General features: G+C 40.9%; 1 protein-coding gene across 1 annotated transcript in view; it reads right to left on the bottom strand.

The window, feature by feature from the left end:
• Positions 1–9701: 9701 nt before the first annotated feature.
• The window catches only part of cps1 (carbamoyl-phosphate synthase 1, mitochondrial), a 79260-nt gene continuing 63856 nt past the window's right edge, over positions 9702–25105 (bottom strand). Inside the window, exons 33-38 of the mRNA XM_058391139.1 lie at positions 20961–21035; positions 20532–20630; positions 14574–14633; positions 12885–12997; positions 11414–11543; positions 9702–10312 (exon numbers count right to left, since the gene is read on the bottom strand). Of these exons, the coding sequence (XP_058247122.1) occupies positions 10214–10312; positions 11414–11543; positions 12885–12997; positions 14574–14633; positions 20532–20630; positions 20961–21035 (576 nt within the window). The 3' untranslated portion in view covers positions 9702–10213. The remainder of the gene's footprint in view (positions 10313–11413; positions 11544–12884; positions 12998–14573; positions 14634–20531; positions 20631–20960; positions 21036–25105) is intronic.

Raw genomic sequence — 25105 nt, forward strand, 5'->3', positions numbered from 1 at the left:
AATAATTTTCATGGAAACAGACACAACATGTTTCCAAACCTCCCGATGGCAGGTGGTAGTGTAAATAAGCAACGGAGGGAATAGGAAAGTCATTATGTTTCTTTCTTTAAAAACATAAAAACACTTTTATTCTGTCTTGTTTCATCTGGGTTAGAATTATTAGAACATTAACTCTGTAATATATAAATGGTTGTTATTGCAAATTAGTGTTCATTGGGGGAACAAACACTAAGACTATTAGCAGAAAACAGGCCAACCATATAATGTTGGAGGAACAAATCCTGCTTTTAGGGAAAATTATAATAATAATAATTATTATTAGTATTAGTAGTAGTACTAGCACTAGTAGTCGTCTCCTGGTGGTCCAGCAACATGATCCTATGCTCTCATTGCCACAGCCCGGGTTCGATTCCTGAGCGGGGAGCTAACCCAGCAACTGAAGAGTTAACTCAGTGCTAGTCCCCAAGCCACTGTGGTGACCCCTAACAGGAAGCAGCCAAAATAACAAGTAGTACAAGTAGTGGGTTGAAATTAATTTGCTGTTCATATCAAATCAATTTGAATCTAGTCTTTCTAAGCAATAATATCGTTAATATAATAATGTTGCCACTGACTGTTATCTAACTGCACTGATTATACTTTCTTTGCACAGCCTTTAACCTGGGCAAATCCCACATCCACCACCATCTACACCAATAATCTCAAAGGTCCACTACAAAACAACAGGACAGCTCTTACCCTTGTTGGAGAAATTTTCTTCACTTCACAGTTACAGCTAGGTCTTTTAATTCTCCCAAGAAAGTAAATACACAACAATCCACTGCAAATCCTGAAAGTGTTTGGTGATCCACAGAGATTAAACAGTCACCTAACACCAAGAGTTTTGAGATCAACAAGCCAATGTACCATACAAACTGTTTGTAGCCAGCATGCTAATCATATACCCTCTGTGGCTAAAGAATGTACCAAACCTACAGGACATCTAGTGGCTGGAACAGGTATAATATCACTAAAAATCTATTACGCTCTTGATCAGGGGTTGCCATGTAACACCTCCACAGTCCATTTACAAGCCTTACCTTTGTTTAAAAATCCAGGTTTATGCTTTTTCCCCCCCAGTGTTTTCATTAATTCACACTAGCAACAAGCTAATCAGAACTCAAAAAAGCAAGACAAAAAAACAATCCAAGCTAGTCGGATTCTGTGATTTAACATTTATGTAGCAGTTAGAATTAAAGCTGTAACATAAAAAGCAGCAGTAGTATTCTCAGGATTAAAGTGTTTCATTCTTTAACAAATTAAAAATGTTAGTAAATCCGTATGTTGTTGTGTTTCAGCTGCTACCTGTTCTCAGTCGCCACAGAAGACCACCTGATCCACATATCTGATTTTGGCACAGGTTTTACACCGGATGCAACCCTCGCATTTTATCCAGGCTTGCGACCAGTAACCTGAAAGTTAACCCCCTTGCGGCTGGGCTAGTCCCCTTCCTAGGAGTTAAACCCAGGCCATGGTGGCGAGAGTGTGGATGAGTTTGCCACTGGACCACCGTTATTGAACTGGTATTAGAGGATTTAAACACTTCCGGTAACTGGACACAAGTCATGAAGCAACACACCACCCTGCTGTTAATTATTTTCCCATATCACCATTATCTCTAAACTCTGCAGATGTATCCATCTGATCAGCCACTATAACAAATCTACAACCAGCTTGAACTTGCTGTAAAATTTTAAATCGTGTCCTAAAAGCACCAAAAAGAATGCAACCTATTTGAACAATTCTAAACCTACACATACAAGTGCAATATTTATCTCGTATCCCCCAGCATGTGGGGATGTACTACAGCTGTCTCCTCCTTTCCCGAGGCTGAATGCTGAACACTGAATAGCAATTCAGCTACACGGAAAACCCACACACTCTACTGTCTGTCATTAAGTCACATCACACACACACATACACAATCTCTCAATGAGTATTCCTTCCTCGTTTCTGTCTAGGTTTCTCTCATCATCACTATCCTTCACCCGCAGAGCCTTTATGGCTCATTCTTGGGCCATTTTGGGTCAGTTCATCGGGTCGCTTCTCCACTCCTACGACATTAGATCAGCCTTCACTCTGACAGCAGAAATTGATTCTGATCTGTCCAAAGGCGTTTTTCTGCCTCTGTTTATAAACCACACACGCAACCTGGACTTACCAGCACAATCTAAAAAGCACAAAAACATGGAAAGAAGAACCAAAGATGCAACAGCAAATTCAGACACGGATTCAGACAAGGTTAACTCAAAATAGAAAAAGAGGAGGTCCTTATTGAACAGGGTCTTAGATTTTTGTGCATTTGCAAATGACTCTTACAAGGAGAAAGTGGCAGTGTAGAGATGGAGGACAGGAAGGAGTAGGACTCTCAGGAGACTCTCAGACAATTCAGCAGAGATCTTAATGAATGTCGAGTGGCATCGCATCTGCTATGCCGGGGATCATGAAAGCTTATGGCTTCGTTGGATAGATTTCAGTGGATTTGTGTTGAAGGTCCAGCCATAGCCTTATTCCAGTCAGCTTGTCTAAGGCTTTGTGGTTGACTGTGCGTAATACTTTAGTGGCGATTACACTGAAGGGCCAACTTTCTTCTGCTTGTACATCAGTGGAGAGTTGGATTATGGATCAAAATTCGACTCGGAAATGAGATCAGAGATCCAGGTGAAAGGCTCAGAGATCCAAGTAAAAATCAAGTTGTCTTTATTTGTCACATATACATTACTGCACAGTGAAATTCTTTCTTCACATATCCCATCCTTGGAGGGTTGGGGTCAGAGCACAAGGTCAGACATGATGCAGCGCCCCTGGAGCAGGGTGGGTTGGGGGCCTTGCTCAAGCGCCCAACGGTGGCAGCTCAGCAGTGCTTGGGCAATGACCCAGAGCCTTAGCCACTTGAGCTACCACCACCCCTCAAAAAAAAGGCTCAGAGATCCAGGTGAAGTGATCAAAGATCCAGGTAAAAGGCTCTGGGATCCAAGTGAAAGCCTCCGAGATCCAGTTAAAAGGTTTAGAGATCCAGGTGAAAGTCTCAGAGATCCAGGTGAAGTGATCAGTGATCTGATCTCTGTGACTTTAACCATGGCATGGTTGTTGGTACCAGATGCGCTGGTTTGGGTATTTCAGAAACTCCTGAAATCTCCTGGGATTTTAAATGTGCAGGTGTACAGATGTTCCTAATAAAGTGGGCAATAATTGTTTGACCTAGTTTTTGAGTTTATTTTGCCTTTGAGGAAAAAAATAGAGGGGCTACACATTCATGGTGCATGCAATCACGGCACCTACAACACAGTACATAAAAACGGATGTTCAAATTTTCCTGAGGAAATTTCTTATTTGATGTGTTTGAAAGAAAAGTGTTTTCTGGTGATAGAACACCTGAGGTTTGGAAAACTGTCTGCCCCACTGACTTGCTGCAGAGACAGACATCTTTCCCCATGGTGTCCTGTTTCCTGATTTTCCTGTCCTGCTTCTGAATATTCTGTTCTATTTGGTTTTGTTCTCATGTTTCTGGGTGTCATTGAGTTTTTCTGGTTTCTTCCCATCTTTCAAAAAAAAATACCAGCAGGTGGACTGGTGGCACTAACTGGTCCTAACTGAATGTGTGTGCAGGGTGCATCATGATGAGTTGTATTCTGTCCTCAAGCCCAGTTCTCCCAGTCTGAATCCACTGCAACTCAGGATACAGTGCATACTGGAGACTTATTGATTCCTGAAATCTAATTTGTCATAGTGGATCGAGAGAACGAGAGAGAGAGAATCTTCTGTAATAACAATGAAATGGCTGTATTTACTACAGCAACCATAGAGTATAAAGCCAGGACTCAGAACACACCAGTCACACATAAGAGATTCACAACAGAAACTGAACAAAATCAAACAAAGCGCTGAACAAATTCGTCTGTCTTAAAGACACAGTACACATTTTCATTGCAGGGAGGAGCTTATGCAAATAACTTTCATTTTTGGGATACTTACTTACCTTAAAAATATACTCCCTCTCTTCCTGGATTCAAACAGGTTACAAATCAAGCCCTTAAACAATAAATATTCTAACATGTCAATGAAAGATGTTCCACCTTTCAGTGATTAGAAATATTGATCTCCTTAAGTCATTTCATTTCATTTCCATTTCTGGAATTTTGACAGATGCCCTTATCCAGAACGACTTACTTTTATCTCATTTATCACAACTCAGCAATTAAGGGTTAAGGGTCTTGCTCAGAAGCCCAGCATTGGCAGCTTGGTGGACCTGGGATTCGAACTCACAACCTTCCACCTAAGGTACCACATCATTCAGGATTTTTTCTTAGACTCACAATCATGTAAAAATATCGCAAGCGTCTCTTAAATAAGCTAAGCTAATCGTAAATAAGCTAAACTAACTTATAAGCCTGTGGTTATAGACTTAACAGCCATTACACCCAAAAACAACATGGGGCAGAACAGGTGACTGTGGAGGTCATTAGCGGAATAAACAGATGCAAAATACTGACGGGGGAAAAAAAGCAGCGTTATGTGTAAAAGTCACATATAGCTTCCTGAAAAAGTAGCGGAGAATCATAAGACCAATACAAATTTCATCAACGGTGATCAGCGTTAAAAAAAAAAAAAACTGTAAAAAAAAAAAAAAAAAAAAAACAAATAAAAAAAAAAGACAATGGCTTTGAATTCTCTCCTTTTAAACACCTATTAATTTCTAACTAGCCTCGTATAAGTAACCTCCGCTGTAATCTTTGCCTTATCACATTTCAGCATTCGACTTTGCCAGCTAAATTCAATCAAAAGCTCAGTCTTGTGTGACTACTTAATGATGACCTCCGCTAGCGTCTCTCCCAGCACGCGGATCCCCGAGGATGGCAGGGGATGACACTGAGGAGAAAAAGCCCGGAAACTGATTAATGTATAATTAAAGGTTCTCGCTGCATACGGAATATCAAATATTCAAAGAGCATTCACTTGACTTTCAAACTGCAGGGAAAAACACACACACACACTTTCTTTCTTTTCACTCGCAGTAATCGTGCCTGTGCCTTACAGCGTGTCCGGGTCCTGCGGTCAGAAAAGTATTAAAACAACTAGAAGTAAGACGTTTTGACAGTGTTGTCAAACTCAGTGTGCCAAATGTCCCCTCAGCATCAGTGAGGCAGGACTGGATGGACGAGAGTTCAACCTGAACACACACAACAGCCAGAGGCAAGACAACAACTCGGGTGTTAGTAAGCAAGAATGAAAGTTTTCCTGTTCCACCAAGTGACTCTGAGAAAGTGAATAAATATGTCTGTTTATGTATCTGGTTTGCGGGCTATTGGTTAAGACAGGCTCCGAGAAAGGGTATAGAAGTGTAAACATGTACATACTTGAAATTCAAATTAATTCTCACACTTTAATGTATGAAAGTCTAAGAACAAGATTGGATTTTAGGAGATGGGAGCAACTCACGGGGGCCAAGCACTCCGAATTCACAATTCAGTCAAATTTCTTCTAAAGGCCCAGGAAAGGCATGGACTTTTGGCACAGAAATGGTGCTCAAAGTCCCACTTTTTGTAAGAACCACATTGTATATACTGAAAATATAAAGTAATTATGCAACAATAATAAAATAATCAGCAGCAGGTTGGTGTTATGAAACAGAGAGAATATTACCAACCCAAAGCTGTTTTTTGTCCTAGAGATTTTCAACCCAGTGTTTTATTCCTCTTATCCCACAACACGTTACTTCTGTTTATTAAAGAGCAACACACGTCCTTTTTATGTTTAGCCATTTTTAGTTGCGCTTCCTTGGTCGAAAAAAAACACATGATTTCTTTGTTAAAAGAGATTTCGTTTTTCATATAAAAAACAAACATTATACACAATCCATCACTACAATGCAATTAGATATTTTTTATATATTATTAATTACATTTTTTTCCAATTACATTTGTATCCTCATGCATGTCCACTCTTTCAAAATGAGCCTTCACTGACTGAAATATCTTTCTTGAAAATTCTTTACATCGACCAGACCTTATCTCTGAAGACTGTACATGCCAATTATAATTTAAAAAAATAATCGTAACAATAAAAATTTTGATTTAGTTTTAAAATAAATGTACAATAAATGTACTCGGTCCTCAAACACCCCTGTGTTTGAATTTTTGGTATTCAATTAGGATTTTCGAGTAAATTTGACCTCGGTATACGAAAATATTTTCGATGTACGACTCGACCATCAGGAACGCCGGTTCTTGTTTTGTACAGGATTGCAACGAATATCGAATAACGAATTTCAGGGGGGGCTCAGCCCCCAGTGAGGGTATAATAGTAAAAACTAAAAAAAATAAAATAAAATAAAATAAACGTTTGAAGAACGTGCTGAAAGACGGGGAGGAGCCGAAGTCTGCCGCCGTTTTCATATGGAATTTAAAAGGGACTGAGGCGATCACTAATTTGTGTAGAGTTTATGGAGAATCCCAGAATTTTTAGGGGGTCTGAGTAGTAATGTTAAAGCCCCCCTAAAAATGGCCTAGCGATGCCCATGCTTTCCATGCGGCGTACCCTGGCGTAGACAATAGACATGAAGCAGTACGTGGATCATCTGTTCTAAAAAGCATCATCTGTGAGCGCTTGTGTTATAACCCCACACTCTCTTTTGTGGTATAATTTCAGTAGCCATGTCTCTGAAAAAGGGGAAATCAGGCATCCATGTTGTCAAGAGGAAAGTTGTGAGATCAGCCATTGAGTTGAAACAGATTAATTCATTTCCTATGGGGAAAAATAATTCGGTTTTCGACCAAATCAGTATTCGACCAGACTTTTGGAACGAATTAAGGTTGAACACCGAGGTACCGCTGTACTAAGTGAATGAATCAATGATTTCAGTGACTCATAAAGGGTAAAGCAGATCTGAATGAATCTTTTTGAGTCACTGGAATGAATCAGCTCAGTTTGTGTAATCATCTGAACTTGTATCACTGTTCAGTTTTTGTTTGGTTCTAGAGAAGAAAGCTGATGCTGGGTGTACAGAATGGTAAAGGCCTTTCAGTCCCTCGGTTTGTGAAGCGTGCTCAGTAAAAGCTATCAGTCTCTCCGGCTCGGTTAACGGTGGCCGAGAAGAAGGATCTCATCAGCGCCGCCAGGCTCTCTTCCTTTAATCGGCTTCGCGCTCTCAAACGCTCTCAAACAAATTAACCTCCACTCGCTCGAGGAACGCTAAAGGAGTCTTCAAACTCGATCAGGGCAGCAGAAGGATGAAAAACACTCGGAGCTAATTGAAGCGATCTGTTTGGACCTTGGGAGAATTCCGCCAAGTTGCTTTGCGAGCGCTTCGTTCGCTTATCTGCAGGATTAATCAGGCTGCTTAATGAATGAGTTAATCTGCGGGCAGAGAAAAGCAGCGTTATCGATTAGGAAACATACTCGTGTTGCTGGGGGGAGCCATGGGCTTAATTTGCACAATCAATCAAACAATTAATGGACTTGTATGAGAGAATGTGCTCCGAAGCAAAAACCAGTGCAGAACCCTGACGTCCTGTCTTTAAGAGTTGTTTCAAATCAGTAAAACTTTACTCAAACTGAACACAATAAACAAAATAACCTGTTTACTTGGTAAACTGACCTCTATTTAGACGTATCAGTGCCGCGTCTTAGCATTTCCCCCAGTAGCTTTAATAGTGTTATTAAATACCGCGTGTTACTGCGTATTAAAATGCATGGCACATCACGGTTTTTTTTTTAAATTATTGCACTTGTTTATCTAGTTATCTCAGTTTCTATAGTAACTTATTGTTGATGCAGTGTACCTGTTGATGCAGTGTATTAATCAGTAACACACTTAATTAGGCTCTAACTTATAGAAATACGCTCATCCTAAAACAGTTCATTCACAGTGATGTGTATGGTGGACGCTTTAAAGAAAGTGTCCAAACTGAGCCTAAATTTTCAAGTGTTGATTGGTGAAGGTGATTAAAGGTATAGATATATAAAGATATATAATAAATATATAAATGGACACTAAGTATTGCATGTTTTTCTTTCATTTTTTTTTTAAGAACCGTCACTGTCAAATTAAAGGAATGAAACTACTTTAGGACACACTGTTGTTGGAAAATAATGCACTTCAGGGTGGCACTGATATTTTTTCTTTAACAGCAAGGAGCCAGATAATAAGGCTTACAGTTACAATGTACAACAAGTACATACTATTTAAAATATCAACTATAGTAACCTCTTTCTCTTCCCTGGGCCTTGAGGAAAAGGCCTGAATGCTGAATGACAGTCCTGAATGCTTGGCCCCCGTGAGTCGCTCCCCTCAAATTTTTTAGTATGAAGATGAATTTGAATTTTAAGTATTTACATGTTTATACTTCTATAACCATTTTTTTTTTCATCATTTTTTGGCTTGTCCATTAGTCCAACCAACAGTTATCTGGCATGATGACCGAGTTGAATGCATTGCTGCCTCACAGCTCCAAGATCCCTGGTTTGATCCTGAGCTCTAGATCCTGAGGTTCTCCACACATACTTGAGTGGTGGTAGCTAATTGTTAAGGCTCTGGGTCTTGATCGGAAGATCTGGGTTCAAGCCCCAGCACCGGCAAGCTGCCACCGTTGGGCCCTTGAGCAAGGCCCCAACTCACCCTGCTCCAGTGGCACTGTATCATGGCTGACCCTGCACTCTGACCCCAACCCCCAAGGATGGGATATGCGAAGAGTAATGTATATGTGTATATGTAAATAAAGACAACTTAACCTCTCACATGAGGTTCTCTGGTGTTCTCCTACATCCTGAAACATGCTGGTTGGTGTAAATGGCTGCTAACCTTCTACTATAACTGAACAGGAGAAAAGAATGACCTTTGGCAGTGGTTATTATTAAATGCTCCATTACTAGTGTTTTTAGCATCATACGGCAAATGACTGTTCTAACAGACTTAAGGACTAAAACATGACCAAGAACCCCCTACTTTCACACTACAAAAAGAGAACAACTACACAGACCTCCAATAGACCACACACAAGTGTGACTTCTGGGTATGAGATCGATGCTACACCCTGATCTCATTATCCCATGAGAAAAATGATGCAACCTGCTTCTGGTTGGAACCAGCACCAACCTAGGCGAGTCCACCTACACTACCCACATATTAAACGTCAACATTCGTTAAACACTGACAGTTAGCATGAAGTAAACTATATAAATCTCGTGAAGTGGTGGGCGGCAGATGCACCAGACAGCTTGATTGTGTTTTCTCGAAAGGTTCGGAAAGCACGAGCGGTGAGAGACTCTGCCCTGATCGATTCTGCGTTCTCGGCAATTGATAAACAATGGCAATCAGCCCTAAATTCATCTGGGAGGAAAACACTATTAACTCACTCTGCTTGCCTTTATTAAGCTGGGGGATTTCTTTTTTTAATTCCGAGTCACTCACCATCTCCCGCGAGTGTGCCCGAAAGCCTCGCTCAGCAAAGTGGCTAAACAAAGCGAGGGAATAAAAAACAATTCACAAGAAAGGATCAAAATGAAATGTCATTTAAAAGCTTCATAAATATGTGGTTTATGCTAATAAAAAGCGCAATTCAGAGCACTTATTACTTAGGGTTATAATACAGTATATAACCACAGCCTTTCTCAGAGGAATTTAACTGTGTGTGTGTGTGTGTAATAACCAAAGAGTAATGATATGTGGAACATCACATTCTGACGTTTATTGAGAAATAAACAGCCTTTCTTCTCTCTCACGGGCTCAGTCACACAGATGCACTGAATTCACTCTGATACACAACATGAAAGCCATTGAAAAGCGCTTACAGAAATGCACCTTGTTGCTTCCTTACTGTAAACTCCATTACAGCCTGAATAAACAGGCTACATGCTATAAACAGAACACATAATAAGAAAACATCCGCAACCTATACAAGGCTCTGGTGGTCAGGGGACCCCTTTAGGGCTAAGTAATAAATGCTTAAATAAACCCCAAACCGACACTATGTGAGAGTTACCTGGAAATGGGTAGTTTTTAAAAGTTGCATTAAGGTTAATGTGGGTACGAGGCAGGCTCGAAACCCAGAGGAGGAGTGTCTGAAAGTCTCATGATTTCCTTGCAGGGGCGTTAGGAATGGCTCTGTGGATCTGTAGGAGTCTCAGTGCCTTCTGTTGCGAGGATTCGGTGAGTGGATGGACGGCTCAGGAGCCTCTAACCCTGTTGTCCCACCTCCTGCTGCCGATAGTGGAAGAGACTGGTGGTGTCCAATTTGCTTGAATACTTAATGGCCTTAGCGAATAGCTTCACCACCTGCGAGAGAAAAGATATTGAATTCCAAGTCAGGGAAAGGACTTATTATCATAGCAACCATCTGATTTCTGGCCATATGAGGGAGAGAAATAAGCATTTGTACACTTTGGTGGTGTGCAGTGAAAAAAATCCACAGTGCATTGCCGGTTTCTTAGCTGCTACCCAATCTATTGATAAGCTTTTTGGGATGTGTCTCAATTTTTTTAGAATATTTGCAGACTTTACAGGGAAAATATTAACTTAAATGTTTAAATGAGCCCATCAAATTTAATTTCAAGATGATCTGAACTTTCTGGCTAATCTACACTTGAATTACAAAAAGAAATAGTGTCTAATGTCATTACATATGTTTTATATATATATATATATATATATATATATATATATATATATATATATATATATATATATATTTCATGAGCATATACACCAATCAGCCATAACATTATGACCTCAGAGTGGTGAAGTGAATAAGACTGATGATCTCCTCATCATGGCACCTGTTAGTGGGGGGGATATATTAGGCAGCAAGTCAACATTTTGTCCTCAAAGTTGATGTTAGAAGCAGGAAAAATGGACAAGAGTAAGGATTTGAGCGAGTTTGACAAAGGACAAATGGTGATTGCTAGACCACTGGATCAGACCATCTCCAAAACGGCAGCTTGTGTGGGGTGTTCCTGGTCTACAGTGGTCAGTATCTATCAAAAGTGGTCCAAGGAAGGAACAGTGGTGAACCGGAGACAGGGTCATGGACAGTGCATGATGGGTCAGGGCTGTTTTGACAAGAACAGGGGATTAACACAATATTAGGCAGGTGGCCATAATGTTATGCCTGGTCGGTGTATATAGAACAGTATTCAGAACAGGAAGTTGTTTGAGATTTGGATAATTGTGTTAAAATAAATAAATAAATAAATAAATAAATAAATTAAAAAATAAATAAACAAACAAACAAACATCAATAATATATCAGTGTGCCCCAATAAACAGTTTAATTGATGGGATCTAGGTCTGGTGTGAGAATTTAAAACCATAGCTGAGTAATCAATCCGATGAAAAGAAAAGAAAAAAAAAAAGTTCTATGAAAGTACACAACCCAACCTGGAAGTTCGTGATGAGCGGGACGCCGTAGTCCACAGCCATTCTGCGGATGAGGAAGTTCTCCTTGATGAACTTGGTGTTGTTGTTGGGAAGATTTACCACCAGGTCGATATGGCCATCGCTGATCAGACTGCACGGGGAGAAATGGGCAAAAATGACCAACACGGTTTAACACCAGACGCTGTAGCGGTTCAGACTACATCTGAAAACACCATCTCTTTCACACAAATTGCTGTTTTGTTTATTTAGATTAATCATGCCCGACTCGACTCAGTTATCTCCAAAATTCAAAAGCTTAATTGGCAAAATAGTGAAGCTGATGCAAGATGAATTGCCCTCAGACACAATGTCATGAGATCAAAATGCTAATCGAGTGTGTGTGATGATTAAAACGCTGTCTGCTTGCAAGGCTGATAAACCATCAGCTTCCTGTCTCCCATCCTGAATCGTCCTAAACGTTAATGGACAGCGCCCGTGACTGTGTGTAGGGTAAATATAAACTGTGTGGTCTGAGCTGATGTGGTGAAGCTCAGGGAATAGAAAGAGTCATGTGACTTACAACATCATAAAAACAGAAGCAACAAAGGTTAATACCTATAGCCCTTATACTTAAAAAAACGACGTGCTGCCTTGTGCTAATTTAGATTATGGGATAGTGCAGTGTCCGTTGGTTCCATACTGCAGAACCTCGGTGGAAGCAGTAGATCTTTCAGGTATTTCTGTCTATTGTTTTAATGAATACTGAGAATTTAGAAATACTACTTCTTTGGTGTACTGCTTTTTGTCTATTCTATTTTTGGGAAGCTGGGATATTTAAACACAGCCATAGTCTCAAACTCGTGATGTGGTTCTGTTCCAAAGCCCCAGTAAATATTTTGTTGTGGTTTATTTTCTTGCAATAAACACCTGTATGCCTGGAATGTTCTTAATCAGCTCTGCTCATGGCTTCCACCGTCTGTTATTTTCCTGTTATTGTTACTGTGTTATGTGTTAACACTTACATATAAAAAAAATACAGTGCTTCGATGTATAGATGGCATTTTTCAGTTGCAGTCTCTTAATACCTGGAAGCATAGACTCTTAATACCAGGACTTTGAAAAGTGATGATTACCAAAAGCTGTTTTATGTTGTTAAAAATATTAACTTAAATGAAAACCTTGAAAATCGTTTGTCCTGTTTATTGCAAATCGGTGTCAGCAATTTCTCATTGTCAAGCTTCCTCTAAAAAAAGCAATTCTTCAGGTTACATTTTAATCTGTCTCACCCTCAGAAATACTGGAGCAGTTCCTCTAAACACACAACATGATGCACTGCAGTATTAACAAACAACACTGTTCCCCTTTGTAATAAATGTGAAGATGCAAGCAGATTGTTTGTTATATGACAAAAATATATTGTGTTGTCATACTGGACATGTTCCATGCAATTCAATTCGTAATATCAATAGTGGGATGTTGGTGTAGTCCTGACCTGCTGATAGTCGGTAAGGTGTGGTCTTTACCGTCCTCACTGGGCCATGACACTGGCATCGTGGGCACGTCGTTGGCATTTAGCCAAGCGGATGTAGCTTCTGTAGCATAAATCTATGAATGAATAAACATGAAGATTGTAAAAAATGCAATAATGCTAATCCAATAAAAATACTCTTGAATTTGCACCAATTATATGTATGCTATTGAATATAAGAACAAGTAGGCAATAAAGTATATAGTGTGGAAAGTATCCTAGGATTTTGGCTCCTGGGCTAAAAGAAGGTTTTACATTCAAAATGGCATCACATTAGTGGAAAAAACCTCTGGGATGGGGGTTCAGTTCCTGGTTCTGTGTGTGGAGGATGCATGTGCTTCACGCGCTTCAGGGTCTTCCTATAAGTACTCCAGTTTTCTCCTCCAGGGCAAAGACATGTGTTGAAGGCTGACTGGCATCTCTAAACTGTTTGTGTCTATAAAAGGGTGTGTGTGTGTGTGAATATATCCTATGATGGGCTGGCACCCTGTCCAAGGTGTCCCCTGCCTCTTGCACAGTAAATGAAATGATAGATGAATGGATGGATAAATTGATAGATGAGCGGACAAATGCATGAGTGGTTGGATGGATGGACGGGAATCCTCTGACAGCAGCCTCCACTCCACTGTGCTTTCCTTTCCTCCCTTTTGGAAGACACTTATCAAAAAGTGACTTTTACTCCTACAGCGATTCTGTTAAAGGCTTCCTCCATGCATTTGTTCTTCTAAAAGAACTGTCAGCTCCAGCATGATGGTACTGCAGCTGCTGTAGATCAGATGAACAGTAATGGCCTCAGTAATGTGCTGGCTATAATCAGTGGGAAGATGAGTCGCTGCCGGATGCTGGTGACCATTTTGAGCGAGCCCTTCTCACTGGTGTTTGAGGTCTGGAAGTTCTTTGGGTCCTATCTTAATTTCCCAGCATTTATGTGCCGATTCTTCCAGAAGTCTCATCAGTGAAGTTAACACCCTGTGATGTCTGTAATGTCTCCAGCGTGAACCTGAGAGTGGATTTTCTTATAGCAAGTGCACCTTGGGACTTCCTTTAGCCACTAGATGAACATTTTTGTGGTTTAGGAGGACATCATAAGCAGTGTTTTGGAGGAACCTGATCCTGCTTGTTCCTCTCCACTACATGTCTCTTCATGAAAGCTTAATTCTTGGCTCCAGCACATGTCCACTGTACTTCACACTGTGTACAGCTCTGCCGTCCCTAGCTGGACCCTTAACTGAGTCTACTATGTGGAGTTCACCCTGTGCCCAATTTCTCTGGTTTCCTTCCACTGTCTAGAAACATTCTAGTGGTTCTGCTTATGAAAATGTACCCCTTAGGTGTAAGTGAGTGTGTTAATGAGTGTGCAAGAATTGGCATTCCATCCAGGCTGTATTCCAGCCTCACACTCTGACCAGGGTAAAATGTTTGAAGATGAATAAATAAATAAATAAATAAATAAATAAGTTATTTTTTTGGCGGCAGTCAGACTGATCTTCCAAGATCACAAGATATTGCCTTGTATCAATTCATATTTATCAACTAAAATGGAAAGATACACACCACCTACGCATAACTTCACTAATCATTCTTCATTCCATATCACTAAAGCACAATGATCCTGCAATGGATTTAAGGGAAAAAAAAGAATGGTTCACTCACTTTAAATCCCTCCTCCTTAAGCTGGTGAGCAGTGGACAGGAAGTCTGGCCTAAATGAATGCTGGGAAAGAAATGAAAAGAGACAAAGAGGGAGGGGTGGGAGAAAAAGAGGGGGTCATCCAGTGCAGGCAGATAGAGAAAAAGATCGAGACGCATTTCTATTTCTCGGCATGTCCGTATCAGAGGCTTAACCATGGCCGTGTAATGAGCGTGACAGATCCTTGGCCCTCCGGCTCGGCCATTAGGCAGGCAGCGCCGTAGCCGGGCACAGCGGCAGCTCATTTCCGAGGAGAATTTTACACTCTCATTTGTACTCCGGATTCCATTAGAAAATAATGCTGCTGTAACAACCTGACAATGACCCTGACTAGACATTCCGCATCTCAGCCCCGAGAGCAGACATGAATCCCAAAATACCAACAACAAATATTAAATAATAAAATATGCTGTATGACTGCCATGCTAAAGGGCTCTGTTGTGTCAGAATGAACGGCTCGTTGGTTCTGCGTGGGGGCCGGGGGGGTCAATGTGGCCGGCAAACATCTGCAAAAAGTTTCCAAGACTTCATGATACTAGCTGAATGGATAATAAAACAAGATAATAATAACATTAATAACTCGATGCCGGTGGGTGACAACTATGGTCCTTCTCGGTTCTGGTAGTAATCTGTTCACTTAAGATAGACTTCAAACAGGAAGGAGGCTACTGAAGAAAAACTATTTCAGACATTTGACCTTGCTGTGACCTTGTTTGGATCAATTTCAAAATCTAATCTGCTGATTCTGATGATAATTCTATATTAAACATTCAGCCACTCGCTCTTAAGATATCACTCTAATGAAAATCTCAGCTAGACAGACACATGGATGGAAGGACAGACAATCTGTAAACATAACAGATTGTTACAACCATGTCTGCGAATGCCCCTATTGCTCACCAGTGGCAGCCGTCACCCAAATTCTGACACTTCAGGGTTGTGAAGATACACTTCCTGTTTTTACTTCCGGATCAGCGGAACAAACATGTATTTTCCCGTTCACCAAGTCGCGTTGTTATTGTATTACCTTTGCCTGTTACTTTCGCTTTATGTTTTGCCTGGCCATTTCGGGATTGTTTGCCCAGCTGATTGTCTCTCCTGGTGTTCTGATTAACTTTGCCTGTTTGTCTGACCCTGCTTCCGTGTGACGATTTTGGATTACTCTGCCTTGCAGCTCACAATAACGTCGATAATCCAAACTCTTAAATATGTGGACACCTGGCCATCACACCATCAGTGTTCTCCAAACTTTTTGGTTGGAAGGACACAGTTGTATAGAATGTTTCTGTATGCTGTAGCATTACTATTTCCCTTCACTGCAAGAGGCTGAATCCTGCTTCAGCCTGACAATACCCCTGGGTAAAAAGCACAGAGCTGCATGAGGACATGATGTGTAAAGGTTGACCACTTGATTAAGCTTTAAATAATGATTAGTAAATACTTTTTAAATGTGTCTCATCTCTATATTATCAGGAGTGGGGATGTGGTAGCTTAGTAGTTAAGGTGTTGGACTGCTGATCAGAAGGGTATGAGTTTGAACCCCCCGTCCATTAAGCTACCACTGCTGGGTCCTTGAGCAAGGCCCTTAACCCTCAACTGCTCAGCTGTATAAAAGGTAAGTTGCTCTGGATAAGGGCATTTGCCAGAAATGCATTTATTATCTCATAACACACTGCATATAAAATGTGAAAATCGATGCATATTAAAAAAGAAATTGGATTTGAAAAAAGATGTGTGTTATGTCACATGTGCCAGACTGTCTGTTTAAAAATAAAAAATAAAATAAAAAGCACAGAAACCAAGTTGTGAAGGCATTCTATGGCTAACTTTTACAAAAATGCTGACTCCTTCCATAAATATTAAAAAATATATATCAAAGATTACACACGTTTTTTCTTTCTGTCCATGTTCATATGGAGCGGCTACATGAGAACAAAGCGAATTCATAAAAACCTGTGATTTGCAGCTGCACTACTGTCAGAGCTCATGTTATAGCCTCCTTCTGGCCAATCAGAATAGAGAATTCAGCAGCGCTGGGGTTTAAATGAGAGCATTATCCAGACTGCAGAGCGGTATAATGACAGATGGTAATCCCAACTTTAAGCTGAGTGCCAAGCTGAACTAGTGTATATTAAGTGTGAGCTCATGAGCCCTGGAGCTTCTGCGACAGTCTTTTCTGAAGTGATTAAATCACCAGATTTGCTTAGTTTGTTCTTAATTGATCTAATTATCTACCCAATTTAACATGTTACACATTTTCAGGGAAGACATGCACGACTAACTGCTGGAATACTGTTAAATTGTAGCTCGGGAAAAAAACGCAGTGCTTGCAAAAATGCAGTGGAAAAGTTTCATTTGAATGTGCCTTCAGCTGGCAGCTTGAGAAGCAGACGGGAGCATCAGGAGTGCAGATTTTGGATATACATGAACAGGGACAGAGGCTACTATGGATAGAATTAATGGATTTGTTCAAGTTTAAAGGCAAAACATGAGGTTAATTTGCACTGAGATGAAGGTCTCTGCACTTTTGTCAATCAAACCAGCAACTGATTCAAATCAGAAAATCTACACACACACACACACACACACACACAAACGCCTGCTGTCTGTGTTCCCGTCTACATTGATCTGGATAACCGTGAACACTTCGCTCTTTCGTTGTTGGTCTAATCCGATTCCCACTTCATTGATTTCCTGAGCACTTTGCCCTCATCATCTCCTTTTGTCTCTCTAATCTTATCATTTAAAATATATTGCCAAAAGTTTTGGGACACCCCTCCAAATCATTGAATTCAGGTGTTGATTTTCAGGGGTTGGGCTTCGGCCCCTTAGTTCCAGTGAAAGGAACTCTTCATGCTTCAGCTTCATACCAAGACATTTTGGACAATTTCATGCTTTGTGGGAACATTTTGGGGATGACCCCTTCCTGTTCCAACATGACTGCACACCAGTGCACAAAGCAAGGTCCATAAAGACATGGATGAGTGAGTTTGGTGTGGAGGAACTTGACTGGCCTGCACAGAGTCCTGACCTCAACCCCATAGAACACCTTTGGGATGAATTAGAGTGGAGACTGAGATCCATTGCTTTTTCATCCAGCATCAGTGCCTGACCTCACAATGTGCTTCTAGAGAAATGATCAACAATTCCTATAAACACACTCCTAAACCTTTTGGAAAGCCTTCCCAGAAGAGTTGAAGCTGTTATAGCTGCAAAGGGCGGGACAACTCCATATTACATTCATGTGCATGGAAAGACAGACGTCCCAAAACCTTTGGCAATATAGTGTATTTTATCTGCCCGGCTCTGAGGGCATGGCCTGGTTGATTTTTGGCCGAGTCTGATTACCCTGTCCTTTGCCAATCCATAGGAGCCTTGTAGAAAGCATGTTAAATCACATGCTTGGTTTATTACATGCTAATTATATAACTTGCTAGTACATGTCAAGAGAAAATAACAATGCTAGCCAGCCTGACATAGTTTTTTTCTTTCCTTTGGAAGACAGATCACTGCACTACATTGCAATCTCACGGCTGAACAGATGTGCAAATGATCAAATAACCATTTACTTTCCTTCGTCTACATTAATGTCTGTTACAAACTAATCCCATTAAATTACATTACAGTAACCAGCACCCTTTCGTCTGGACGATTACCGGAAAAAAAAACAGGACTGGAACATTAACTCAGCTAGTGGGCTCGCTAATCAGTTTCTGAATTGTAAATTGTTTCTGAATTGTAAATTGTGAATTGAATTCTAAATTGTGCCTGATAAAATTGTAAACTTGTATTGATAAACCTGAATGTAACCAGGACACATGCAGACTCTGACCACAGTCAGTGAAGTGTAATCGCTAAGCCAAGGCTTGTTTGGTTTCTGAAAATTGTTTGCAATGGAGCTACAAATCAAATGAGTATTCACCTCTGTCAAACTTTTAGAGTTAGTTAGGTAGGTAGTTAGTTGAAATAGTTAGTTAATTAGTTAGTTAGTTAGTTAGTTTGTAATGTTTATTTAACCAGGATAAAAACTCACTGGGATTAAAGCTCTTTTACAAGAGAGACCTGACCATGAAGGTAGCCCAAGATACAACAATTAACAATAATTAAATAACATCTAAGAAAACAGAATTGGAAACAAACAAATAGATAAACAAAGGATTGAATGCATGAGTGAATAGATGAGTGTGAGTATACGAATGAATAAATGAATGAATAAGTGAATGAATACATGAATGAGTGAGTGAATGAATGAATGAATAAGTAAGTGAATGAATTAGTAAATGAATGAGTAAATAAATGAATGAATGTGTGAATGAATGAATGAATGAATGAAGGAATGAATGAGTAAGTGAATGAATTAGTAAATAAATGAATGAATGTGTGAATGAATGAATGAATGAATGAAGGAATGAATGAATAAGTAAGTGAACGAATTAGTAAATGAATGAGTAAATAAATGAATGAATGTGTGAATGAATGAATGAATGAATAAGTGAGTAAGTGAATGAATGAATGAGTAAGTGAATGAATTAGTAAATGAATGAGTAAATAAATGAATGAATGTGTGAATGAATGAATGAATGAATGAATAAGTGAGTAAGTGAATGAATGAATGTGTGAATGAATGAATGAATGAATGAATGAATGAATAAGTGAGTAAGTGAATGAATTAGTAAATGAATGAGTAAATAAATGAATGAATGTGTGAATGAATGAATAAGTGAGTAAGTGAATGAATTAGTAAATGAATGAGTAAATAAATGAATGAATGTGTGAATGAATGTGTGAATGAATGAATGAATTCAATCAATCAACTAATCAGTATATAAAATACATATTTCTATACATAGTATTACAAGCTGGAACAGGAATCGATTTAACTGGGATATACAATGTATCCTATAATACTGAGGTTGTGTGTGTGTGTGTGTGTGAGGATTTGAGGGAGGTGTTTGTGGGATACTAATGTTGACATGAAAATTGCTGTTCACCAGCAGTCTCGATTTGGTCTGACAGAGCTGGAGCAATTCTGCCAAGGCCAAGAGCAAGGTGCTAAAATCTCAAGATCCAGATGTGAAAGCCTTTCCAAGGAGGCAGAAAGATTCGCAGCTGAGATTGCAGCCAAAGGTGACTCTGGGGGGTGAATACTTATGGACCCAAGAACTGTTTGTGATTTTGTTTGTTTAACCTTTGTGTCACAGTAAAAAAAAATATTTTGCACTTAAATGCTAGACATGTTGTGCAAATGGCATGATAAATCCCAGTGCCTGGTTAGAACAGTAGAAAATGAGGGAAAGGTCAAGGGGGTGAATACTTTTGCACTATAATGCAGGGTATATTTATGCAGATGGCCCAGAAGGAAAGCGTTAGAGCTACCTGAATCATCACACATCACAGTGTGGCTTGTTTCTGTGGTTGGTTTCTCATAATATATGACTCAGTTTTAGCTGAAAAAAAAAGAGTAAATAAACAAAAGGACATTACAGAGCTAAAAAAAAAAAAAAAACTATCATCCGAATGTCTTTCTGTCTCCTACTCAAGTCTCCACAAAGTTTCAGTGGAAGAAGTGATCGAGTTGATAACGCAGGCTGATCTGTGGATAATATTTCACTGTGTGTGTACTGAAATAAAAGTGACAGTGTGAATGTGTTGTTGCAGCGTCCTCTGAGGCTAGCGTGTGATGATTTAGACGTAAAGTTTTAGAACGGCGCTAAAATGGCAGCGGTCCCTCGGGTGAAGAGATGTAAAAAAATGTGAAAAGAGGAATAAAGCGGCGGTGAAGAGGTTGAGCGTACGTTCAGGGTGTGGGAGAGAACTACTGTTAGTCTGTTAGCTTGCACCTCTGCTCTGTGAAAAGGAAGGGAGAGAGGTGGGGATGAAGGAGGTGGCTGTCCTGCTGTAGCGCTCACTCCGCTCACTCACCTGGATACCGATGAGGATTCCTCTCTCGGGCAGCTTGAACCCTGTGGAGAGCATCGCCTTCAAAAAGGCTGAGTAGATATTTGGTCCGAAGCAGGCGACCTGCACGTGGAGACAGGGTTCTTCATCATCATCATCATCATCATGATCAACAACATCAATAACAACAATGAGAAGAGAAGAGAAGAGAAGAGAAGAGAAGAGAAGAGAAGAGACTAATAGATGACATGAGAGGAAAGAAAAGGACAGGAAGTGAGAGACAGATAAAGAGGACATGCTCAGTCATTTTGCCGTGATAATGAAAGTAGGATGCGCAGCTCATTACTCTTCCTTTTACTCAGTAGATACAGCAGTGTGCAGAGACATGGCCCACTGCACACTAAAGAGATTCAAGAAGAAAAGCATCTGATTAGAAGAACAGAGTTTTCAGACCTCTCCGGTGGAGGCCATCTCACAGCGCAGGACAGGGTCAGCATCTCTCAGACGAGGCCAGGAAAACATCGGAGCCTAAAGAGAGAGAGAGAGAGAGAGAGAGAGAATGAGCAAGAGAGGAGAGAGAGAGAGAGAGAGAGAGAGAGAGAGAATGTGAGAGAGAGAACGTGAGAGAGAGAGAGAGAGAGAGAGAGAATGTGAGAGAGAGAGAGAGAGAGAGAGAGAGAATGTGAGAGAGAGAGAGAGAGAGAGAGAGAGAGAATGAGCAAGAGAGGAGAGAGAGAGAGAGAGAGAGAGAGAGAGAGAGAGAGAATGTGAGAGAGAGAATGTGAGAGAAAGAGAGAGAGAGAGAGAGAGAGAGAGAGAGAGAGAATGTGAGAGAGAGAACGTGAGAGAAAGAGAGAGAGAGAGAGAGAGAGAGAGAGAGAGAATGAGCAAGAGAGGAGAGAGAGAGAGAGAATGAGCAAGAGAGGAGAGAGAGAGAGAGAGAGAATGTGAGAGAGAGAACGTGAGAGAAAGAGAGAGAGAGAGAGAGAGAGAGAGAGAGAGAGAGAGAGAGAGAATGTGAGAGAGAGAACGTGAGAGAAAGAGAGAGAGAAAGAGAGAGAGAGAGAGAGAGAGAGAGAGAGAGAGAGAGAGATTTTAAAGCACTGGTGTGATTTACATTTCTGCTGGCTTGAACATTTCAGATAATAATGTTGCTGAAAGACTGAAATCAAAACCAACGTGCAAAATGGAGCCTTGAAGTCCAAATACTGCAAACCTTTCGTTCCACTGCCTCCTGCAGGCAGAAATGTGAAAGTCTTTGTGGAAAAAACAAACTTGCTCACATTCTCATTGGAGAAATTAACTACTTCCACCACAATGCCTGTTTGTTTGTCCTTCACTAACAACCCCAGTGAGATAGGAATCGCTTTCTCCGTGCTGACATTTAAAGTGATGCTGAGAAAACGCTGCAGCATTAAGCCGAGAAGAAGCGGGAATGCAGAAAGAGCTTCTTAAGTGGCTGTTTGTTATTCAGCAGTGACGACAGGCTGCTATCAGAGACGCTGCACACTTTCAACATGAAAGGAGAGCGTCGCAGGCGACCTTTTTCCCCTTTCTTATTTTTTTTTGGAACAGGACAAAACCAGACAGCTTTCACACTTAAGTGTGTTTGAGAAGCGTTTGGCTAACTGCCCTTTGGGGTAGCTTGTCCTTATCGCTTCAATTAGAAACCGACAGCTTTGGTTACCTGAAGGAGGAGAGGAACAGGAGGAGAAGAAATGGAAAAGAGAGGATGGAGGGTAAGGACAGAGAGGAGGAGATGGGATGCTAGAGAGAGAGGGGGGAGAGAATAAAAAGAAAGTACATGGGAAGAAAACTAGGACAGGAAAAAGTTGAAAGAAGGGATAAAAGAGAACATAAAGAAAAAGAAAAAGTGAAAAAGAGAAAAAAAAGCAGGACAGATTAATAATGGGGCAGGGCAATGAGGGGACAACAGAGTGAGGGGACCAAAGAGTGAAGAGACATGAGACATGGGGGACAGGAAATTAGAGAAAAGAAAATAAGGGGACAGAAGAAGTTAAAAAAATGAAGAAATAAGAGTGAATGACAGGACAGAAGGGTAAATGAACAGAATAATGAAGGGAAAAAAGCACGAGGGGACAGAAGAATGAGAAGACATGGGAGTAAATAGACAAAAGAATGAAGGAACATGAAAAAATGGGAGAAGAGAATGGGTGGATGAAAGAGCAAGGGGACAGGAAAACCAGGGGAGATAGGAGAATGATAGGGCAGGAGAAGGAGGGAACAGAAAAGTAATGGGACAAGAGAATTAGAAGACAGAAGAAAGAATGGACAGAAAAATTAGGAAATGGAAGAGTGAGGGAACAAAGGAGTGTGGAGACAAGAGAGAGAGATAAGAAGGGAGACAAAGTGTGATCGGGCAGAAGAGTGAGGAATGAAAAGTGTCAGAAGATAGAAAAGTAAGGGAACAGAAGAGTGAGGAGATGGAAGACAGAGGACAATAGAGTCAGGGGATAAAAGAATGGGGGGACAGACAAGACAGATGATGAAAGAGTCAGTAGACAGAAAAGTGAAGAGATGGAAGACGGTGACAGTAGAGACAGGAGATTAAAGTTTGAGGAACAGAAGAGATGGGAGATAGAAGAGTGAGGGGAAAGAAGAGACAGAAGATGAAAGAGTCAGGAGATAAGAGTGAGAGGACAGAAGAGTGAAGAGATGGAAGAGGGAGGACAGTAGAAACAGGAGATAAAAGAGTGGGGGACAGAAGGGACAAAAGATGAAAGAGTCAGTAGACAGAAGAGTCAAGAGACACAAGAGTGAAGAAATAGAAGATGGGGACAGCAGAGTCAGGAGATAAAAGAGTGGGGGGAAGAAGAGTCAGGAGAGAAAAGAGTGAGGACAGTGAAGTGAAGAGATGGGAAACAGGGGATAGAGGAGTCAGGAGACAAAAGAGTGTAGAGATGAAAGTTGGGAGACAGTAGAGACAGGAGATAAAAGCGTGAGAGGACAGTAGAGTGAAGAGTTGGAAGACAGGGGATAGAAGAGTCAGGAGACAGAAGAGTGAAGAGATGAAAGAAGGGAGACAGGAGATAAAAGAGTGGGGGGGCAGAAGAGACAAGAGACAAAAGAGTCAGTAGATAAAAGAGTGAGAGGACAGAAGAGTGAAGAGTTGGAAGACAGGGGATAGAAGAGTCAGGAGACAGAAGAGTGAAGAGATGAAAGAAGGGAGACAGGAGATAGAAGAGTGGGGGGCAGAAGAGTGAAGACATGGAAGACAGGGGACAGAAGATTCAGGAGACAGAAGAGTGAAGAGATGAAAGATGGGAGAGAGTAGAGACAGGAGATAAAAGAGTGGGGGGGCAGAAGAGACAGATGACAAATGAGTCAGGAGATAAAAGAGTAAGAGAACAGAAGAGTGAAGAGATGGAAGACAGGGTACAGAAGAGTCAGGAGATAAAAGAGTAAGAGAACAGAAGAGTGAAGAGATGGAAGACAGGGTACAGAAGAGTCAGGAGATAAAAGAGTAAGAGAACAGAAGAGTGAAGAGATGGAAGACAGGGGACAGAAGAGCCAGGAGATAAAAGAGTAAGAGAACAGAAGAGTGAAGAGATGGAAGACAGGGTACAGAAGAGCCAGGAGATAAAAGAGTAAGAGAACAGAAGAGTGAAGAGATGGAAGACAGGGTACAGAAGAGCCAGGAGATAAAAGAGTAAGAGAACAGAAGAGTGAAGAGATGGAAGACAGGGTACAGAAGAGTCAGGAGATAAAAGAGTAAGAGAACAGAAGAGTGAAGAGATGGAAGACAGGGAACAGAAGAGTCAGGAGATAAAAGAGTAAGAGAACAGAAGAGTGAAGAGATGGAAGACAGGGAACAGAAGAGCCAGGAGATAAAAGAGTAAGAGAACAGAAGAGTGAAGAGATGGAAGACAGGGAACAGAAGAGTCAGGAGACAGAAGAGTGAGGGGACACAAGTGTAAGGTAACGAGAGAAAACTGGTGAAAACAAAGGAAGACAGAAGTGTAGAGGTATAGAGGATGGAGGGGTGGGGGCGGCGCGGAGATGAGACAGGGGACGGTGGGACAGGTGATTTATGTCCCCGGTTCTATCTGAAGAGTCACGTCCAGGGCACTCGGGGAACACATCCTTGAAACAGTCTAATCAGCTCGGAATAAGCCAGCCTCACTTATGAATGTTAATGTGAGGAGGATAATAAACATCAGCATCTCACACTAATCCTGCTGTGCTCAGGGACGCATCCATTAAAGATTCTCATCAGGACAAGTTAGACCACACCGTCACGCTGTGCGTGATCGCAACAAATACCCAGTACTCAGGGACGATTCTGTTAACACCTCAAGCTCGGTTTCGGTTCTTACCCCACCCCAAACGTAGTCCCAACATTTCTCAAGTTTGCTTCTACCTTCTGTAAAGCTACTATAGCTGGAATGGTCTTCCTCACTCACAAAATATGTAAATATCTCCCTAAAAAAGTGTTCAGTTCTGCAGGGAGGTTATGGGGGTTCATCACTCTTATGTCCCCTCGCTCATTTTATCCCTTCAGTTGAAGGTTAAGGACCCAGGAGTAGCAGCTTGACTGTGAAGGTCTAAACTCCGCACCTTCTGATCCATAGGCCAAC

Source organism: Hemibagrus wyckioides, linkage group LG06 (genome assembly GCF_019097595.1).
Source record: "Hemibagrus wyckioides isolate EC202008001 linkage group LG06, SWU_Hwy_1.0, whole genome shotgun sequence".
Lineage (NCBI taxonomy): Eukaryota > Metazoa > Chordata > Actinopteri > Siluriformes > Bagridae > Hemibagrus > Hemibagrus wyckioides.